Below are 7948 nucleotides of genomic sequence, written 5' to 3' on the forward strand. Positions count from 1 at the left end.
ACAACTGATAACATGCTCACACAATGAAGACACTAAGATACTTTGAACTATTCCACGTACCCAAGACTAAATGCCAGCATTTGTTTTTACAGTTTTTGTAATCTCACCTGCTAAGACCCTTATCTTCATAAAACCATTGAGTTCCTGAATAAATATTGTGCCACAGATTTAAATCTTCTGGGGGATTTGATGCAAGTGGCTGCTGGATTTTACGTCTCAGAAGCTCATATCTAAAGCAAAAGACAAGCAGAAACATCAGGATTATCTCAACTAATGTTATTACCAAAATTCAGGTTGTTTCATGGTATGAGTATCTGGTGTGTGCATGTAAATATCTTAATTTACAATCACAAAGTTTTTTCCAGATAATCATTGTCTTCTACCTCAAGATTCACATATTCAATTATTTTGAAACAATCAGCTACGTTCACATTTTACTATTATCAGAAAGAATGATAACATTTTAGATTTCTTCTATTTCAGATTTGCCAAAACTTTATCGCCAGTTTCACACAAAGTAGAAATACAAAATGCTTGTAAAAGGTAATGATTTCCTAAGACTTCAACCCATCAGGGCTTTATAAATAATGATAATATTATCAACTTGCTACTCTTGGCTAAGTGTCAAGTTTAGGCTGTTAAAAAGCTATTTCAGAATCACACACTTCCCTTTCAACTTATCTATGTCCCTGAGCACATTCTTTACAAGTTTCCAGATCATAATACCATGCCAAGGAATTACCGTGTTAGCTTTTGAATTTTGAGGCATATTTGTGTAAATGTATCATTTAGAACATGCGTCAAGTTTGCCTAACATATAATTAAAATCTATCCTGAAAATCAAGAGAAGGATTACATCAAGAACTGTTAGACAACAGTGATTTGTTTCACGAAGTTTTAGAGCTTCACAAAATTATATTTTGATCTTGATGAGCTTTTATGGCTCTGTAGGAGTAAAGATATGCTATAGGAAATTGTATTCAAGTTATGAGTGGGGGATATCCATTAGGAATTAGTCTACATTGGCCCCTGAGTAAAAGTCTCTTTCCTTCCTTCCTTGAGATAAGACCATAAGAGAATCCAAAAGCACAGTCACTTTTTCTTACCTCAAATCAGGTCCATTTGGTCTGGATGGTGGCTGCCATGAAATTCCAATATATGATTCACTTAGTGGAATCACCAGCAATGGGTTAACACCCTGAGGTAGGGTAGGGTGGGTGGTAACATGGGTGGGTAAACTTTCTGTGCACCCTCCTAGGTACCCGTTACCTCCTGAACAAGCCACAATGGTGACAGAATAATTAGTGAAGGGAATCAGAGGAGTAATTACTTGACTTAACACTGAGGAAGTAACATTGGTTATGGTGATGTGAGGGTCGGGCATGCGGATCTCATAGCTACGCATGTCTCCATTTTGGATGAGTGGGGGTTTCCAAGTGACCTAAAGAAAAGATAAATTTAGAATCAGTGTGACAACACAGGAACAGAGCAAGTGAAGTTCACAAGGCCTAGAATTTTGCTCTGCCTTGTTTTCACTTAAGTCACTTTCTAAATGCCTCCTTTCCACTTAGCCTCTTGCACTAGACAGTAATGAAGGGTTTGGGATCAATTAGCAGTACACCAGGAACCAAATGAAATGCTGTTTCCTGGGTTTGGCTTTTAGTCGTGATACTTTCTAAGACTGTCAGACTAATACACACCTTAGCAATTCATCTCCACTGTGGGTGTTCTAAAGGACACAGAGCACACACATGGAGAAAATTCACACATCCACATGCATCAATAAGGCAGAGGCAGGATTTGACAGTTTTCTTGTTTACAACTCAATTAAATGAAACATCAGAACTCATTGCTTTGCACTGTTAGTATGTACTCTAAATATGTCACTACCCTCTTTCTTTCTTTCTTTCTTTCTTTCTTTCTTTCTTTCTTTCTTTCTTTCTTTCTTCCTTTCCTTTTCTTTTTTGGGTGGTGGGGGTGGAGGACCATTATTTACATTTTCTGAGGATGCACAGTTGAATTCCTGAATCCCAAGTGTGCATAATGCAGACAGTAAAGCAATAGTAACTTCCATTGTCAAAGATAAGAGATCAGCTTTTAAAATGGCAAGCAAAGGATGATCTTATTTAATTAACATGTGGACTTCAACATTAGAAAAAAAAGGAACATTTTGTAATGGAATACTATAATGTTTAACATTTTCCTTTTTTGACTAAATATTGTAAGGCTGTAGTGGTAACACATTCATGTTTTGGGGGGTAAAAGAGCCTTAGAAAAATGTTCATAGGCCATTAAACAATGTTCCTTAAATTTTAGAGTATATATTTTAACTCCTAAATAGACTATACACTTCTTGATGGCAGGGCTTAAACTATATACCCATTTAATGCCATGCACACAGAGGTGGAGTTCCGTAACTGTATCAGATTATATTCTTTTCCTTAGCATACAGTTATTTTGAAAATTTAAAAGACAAATTTCCATAGAGTAATATATAATGATATCCACATATGTAGCTCTCTACAAAATCAAAGTCAGAAAGAAGTAATGGAAAAGTAAGAATAGAGAAGTATTGACCATCATTTTCTATCTTAAATCAAAGAATAAACAATTTCCTCCATAAGGAATGTCACCTGAGATTTCCAGAAGGCATTCTTTTTTTTTCTTTTTAATTTTTAAATGTTTTTAATGAGAGAGAGAGAGAGAGAGAGAGAGAGAGAGAAAGCATCAGGAGGGCAGGGTCAGAGAGAGAGGGAGACACAGAATCCTAAGCAGGCTCCAGGCTCTGAGCTATCAGCACAGAGCCTGACACGGGGCTCGAACCCACGAACCATGAGCTCATGACCTGAGCTGAAGTCAGAGGCTTAATTAACCAAGTGAGCCACCCAGGCACCCCTCCAGAAGGCATTCTTACTAGTAAACGGTAAGGGCTCCCACCACATGTCAGCTGGCTAATTCCTTTCCTCATTTATAACTAACAAGGGCCCAAAATCTACTCAGATTTTACTACATGGTTTGAAACCATTCTTAATTTGAAAAAGTTCTTCTTTGAGTCGTCCACACAATGCTGGGGTGGAAAGAAGTTTTAAATGCCTACCTTCTGAGCATTGCAGATTTGTCTGGAGGTAGAGAAAAATCAAAGACATCTAAAGAGCAAAGGTTGTAGAAGAAACATAGAATTCTATTTGTGTTGTAGGTGTAATGCTCTGGGTACTCAAAAAATGAGTCAAACTCAGAGCACTTCGTGATACTTGTAATGTAAATGAAAAGTGGAAGGGTTATGGCAGTTAAATTCAACCTGACTGATATGTGGAATACCCTTTTTTTTTTTTTTTTTTTTTTTTTTTTTTTTTNATTCAGAGTTCAGGTCAAGGTTTGGCAGCACTTGAAAGAATTAAAACTTAGGAGATAGTCTGTGCAGTTGAGCTAACAGTGAATTGATTGGGAACTTGGTATTCAGGCAGAGAAAAAGTGCTCATAAGATAAAACTTTAGATATCCAGAAGAGACTAAAAGATTAGATGTAATGACTCTGGAGACAGTCATTTGAAGATCTTTGGGGGAAAAAAAATCCCTATTTTCTCTACTGTAAGTGTTTACATATAAAAATTAGCTATTTTTCTCATTTAAAAAGTATCGACTCAGGAGAAAGTCTTTTGACAGCAATTAGTTGGAAGACATGAATCTACTTTTACAAAAAAGGACTTTTATGTGGAGAAGGCCATTGTTATCATAGTCAGTAGGCTAACAGAAATAGTTTCTAACTTGATTACCTTCCTGAAAATATCCTAGAGCCATTATTAAAAATAAATGTGTTCAAGATTTTTTGGTAGCCAGCTCACTAAATATTATATCCTGTCCTTTCCTATGCTTAAGACCACATTTACTACAGTGCAGGCAAAATGTATGAGACTAAAACTTTCAAGCTGCTTAATTCCATCCCCCCCCCCGCCCCCCACACACATTGTCCATAGGAAGGGTTATGAAATATTGTTGCATGTCAGAAAACTCAGATCAAGAGTATGTTTCTGGCCTGAATTAGTAAGAGATGTATTCTCTAAAACAACAATTTTATATTGAAATATTTAACATAGAATTACAGTTTCTGGGTAGAAATATAATGCTTATTTCAGAGATGCCCTGCCTACCATAATTATTTCTTTCTGTTGAGCAGTTTATAATTGGTTAGATTTCCATTTTTTGTTTAGTTATTATTTTTCAGAAATAAAGAACACGTGGGTAGCTGGTTAAGGGTTTAAGGAGCAACTAACTTGAACCAACTTTTTCAGATCCCTGAAGAGTAGCTTGCCTTAAAGAATCAAGCCACCTCTAGCGGTACCTTGGGGGCTCAGTTGGTGGAGCATCTGACTCTTGATTTGGCTCAGGTCATGATCTCCAGCCCTGCATTGGAGCCTCAGTGTGGAGCCTGCTTGAGATTCTCTCTCTCTCTGCCCTTCCCCTCTCACGTGTGTCCTCTTTCTTTCTCTCTCTATTTCTCTAAAATAAAAAAAATAGGTTAAAATTTCAAAAAAGATAATCAAGACACCTTCAAAGATCCCTATAGTAAGCAAACATTTATGAATGCAGGTCAGTTGATTGGCCTCAGGCTTGAAAGTAACAAATAAACATTGTAACTTTCTTTCTTAACTCCATCAGACTATATTTAAGAACTTTATGAATGAGCTTTTATGAAGATTGACATAATGGGTTGAGAATGGGATCAGAATCAATGTCCTTAATTGGTGATCCAGAATATTCAACTAAAGCTGTGAGACTTTGAGCGAAATACCTAACATCTCTGAGCCTCATTTCCTTTATGTTCAATGTGAAGAGAGCATCCTTGCCTTCATGTCTATCACGATTGCATAATTCTAGGACTACTTCATACAAGGACCAAGGGCATGGACTATTTGACTCCATATAGCAATTCCTCTTAACACAGACTCCCTGGCAAACGTTCTCATGCATAATAAGGTGTATAATAAGTATTTGTTGAAATAAAATTAAATTTCTCTTTCAGAATGGCATTCCTTTCTTTTAAAGTCACATATATCTGTACTTATACTCTCATTGCAAGATGCAAATCTAATATCTTAAATGAAAAACTAATGTTAATATATCTGAAAGTGGGTTATGGCCCTTCACCTCTACCTCATCCCATCCTTCTCCAAAGCAAGCTACCCTCTTAAAATGAACAGGTACTATCTTGGGATATATTCTTCCATACTATCTGGTATGTTCATATAAGCAAAGCAAATATACCCACACATATGTAAGCTGTCTCTCTTTTAAATTTTTTTAACAAAAAATTGTTTATTCTATTCCTAGTAATCTGTTACTTAAGTTTTAAACATAACAATAGACCACAGACATATTCTTATTTTTTCTTTTTTTCTTTTTTTTTTTTTTGTTTTTTGTTTTTTGGCTGTTACATAATATTCCTTCCTTTTTAAAAATGTTATATTTCTTTTTGGGACAGAGAGAGACACAGCATGAGCAGGGAAGGGGCAGAGAAAGAAAGAAACATAGAATCTGAAGCAGGCTCCAGGCTCTGAGCTGTCAGCACAGAGCCTGATATGGGACTTGTACCCACAAACTCTGAGATCATGACTTGAGCCGAAGTCAGACGCTCAACCAACTAAGCCACCCAGGTGCCCACATAATATTCCTTTCATGACTGAAAACAAATCATTCAGTTATTTATTTATTTTTATTTATTTCTGAGAGAGAGAGAGAGAGAGAGAGAGGCAGTGTGAGTAGGGGAGGATCAGAGAGAGAGAGAGAGAGATACAGAATCTGAAGCAGGCTCCAGGCTCTGAGCTAGCTGTCAGAACAGAGCCTGATGTGGGGCTCGAACCCACAAACTGTGAGATCATGACCTGAGCCGTAGTCAGATGCTTAACCACCTGAGCCACCCAGGCACCCCTAAATCACTCAGTTTTTAAGTTATTGATATTTCTTTCCTGCTAACAACAATGCTTGAAAATGTATGTAAACATATCATTGTATTTATTTTTTATTGGCTAGATTAGCAAGAATTGTATGCCAAAAGGTGCATTATGTTTAATTTTAATCATTATTGATGGATTAGTTTCTGAAAAGTTGAGGTAATTCTCTTTACTACAGAAAATGAAAGAAAGTGTTCATGATCTGTATTATAATATACTATTAAAACTACTACTCCTTTTAGCTTGTGCTTATGTATTACTTACTACTTTACTTATTTCTTAATTATTATTTAATTATTTCTCTAGTTCACATTCTCTTGGCATTTTTTGTGAAGTATAAATATTTCCAATATTATTGACACTTTGCATATCATCCTCTTTAAATATCCATATTTTATACATTATTTTCTATTGAATAATCTTTTATCATAAATTATTAGAAGTTTCTTTTATGAGACATGAATAGACACTTTTCCAAAGAAGACATCCAGATGGCCAACAGATACATGAAAAGAGGCTCAACATCACTCATCATCAAGGAAATATAAATCCAAAGCACACTGAGATACCACCTCACACCGGTCAGCGTGGCTCAAAGTAACAACTCAAGAAAAAAAGATGCTGGTGAGGATGTGGAAAAAGGGAACACTCTTGCACTGTTGGTGGGAATGTAAACTGGTACAGCTACTCTGGAAAACAGTGTGGAGATTTCTCAAAGAAATTAAAAATAGAACTACCCTATAACCCAGCAATAAAACTACTGGGAATTTATCCAAATGTAACAGGAGTGCTGATTCATACTGGCACGTGCAGCCCAATGTTTACAGCAGAGCTATCAACAAGAGCCAAATTATGGAAAGAGTCCAAACGTCCATCAACTGATGAATGGATAAAGAAGATGTCGTGTGTATATATATATATATATATATATATATATATATATATATATACATATATATACACACACATATATATAATATTTTATGTCATACATTTTATAATATTATATATTATATACAATCATATTTTACATAATATACCACATCCTATAATATACGTGTGTGTATATAATGGAATACTACTTGGCAATGAAAAATATTGAAATTTTGCCATTTGAAACAACGTGGATGGAACCGGAGGGTATTATGCTATGTGAACTAAGTCAGTCAGAGAAAGACATATCATATGTTCTCACTCATGTGTGGAATTTGAGAAACTTAACAGAAGACCATGGCAGAAGGGAAGGAAATAAGTTACAATCAGAGAGGGAAGAGACTCTTAAATAGAGAATAAACTGAGGGTTGATGGGGGTGAGGAGTTGTGGGGTTGGGGAGGTAGGTGATGGGCACTGAGGAGGGCACTTGTTGAGATGAGCACTGGGTGCTCTATATAAGTGGTGACATGGGAATCTACTCCTGAAGCCAAGACTACACTGTATGTTAGCTAACTTGACAATAACTTAAAAAATAAATAAATAAATAGGGGCACATGGGTGGCTCAGTCGGTTAAGTGTCTGACTTCGGCTTAGGTCATGATCTCATGGTTTGTGGGTTTGAGCCCCGTGTCAGGCTCTGTGCTGACACGTAGCTCAGAGCCTGGGGTCTGTTTCAGATTCTGTGTCTCCCTCTCATGCACACACTCTCTCTCAAAATAAATAAATAAACATTAAAAAAAAGTGAAACTCCAAGAGATATATTGGGAAAACATATCTGTAACATATTATTATAAATAGATTATTTCCCCATAACATTGAAGGAACTTCTTTTTTATTTATTTTTTTACTGTTTTAGTTTTTTCTGAGAGAGAGAGAGAGAGAGAGAGAGACAGCATGAGCAGGGGAGGGTCAGAGATAGAGAGAGGGAGAGAGGGATACAGAATCCCAAGCATGTTCTGTACTGTCAGCCCAGAGCCTGATGCAGGCCTTGATTTCACAAATCATGAAGTCATGATCTGAGCTGAAGTCAAGAATTGGTCACTTAACTGACTGAGCCACTAAAGCAC

The 7948-nt window shown here is 36.4% G+C and overlaps 1 protein-coding gene across 1 annotated transcript in view; it reads right to left on the reverse strand.

Annotated features, from left to right (window-relative positions):
* Positions 1–7948, reverse strand: part of USH2A (usherin) — a 717315-nt gene that overhangs the window by 243162 nt on the left and 466205 nt on the right. Inside the window, exons 41-42 of the mRNA XM_077759473.1 lie at positions 1107–1441; positions 108–230 (exon numbers count right to left, since the gene is read on the reverse strand). Coding sequence (XP_077615599.1) covers positions 108–230; positions 1107–1441 — 458 coding nt within the window. The remainder of the gene's footprint in view (positions 1–107; positions 231–1106; positions 1442–7948) is intronic.

The sequence above is a fragment of the Crocuta crocuta genome, unplaced genomic scaffold, assembly GCF_008692635.1.
Source record: "Crocuta crocuta isolate KB4526 unplaced genomic scaffold, BGI_CrCroc_1.0 scaffold556, whole genome shotgun sequence".
NCBI classification, from domain to species: domain Eukaryota; kingdom Metazoa; phylum Chordata; class Mammalia; order Carnivora; family Hyaenidae; genus Crocuta; species Crocuta crocuta.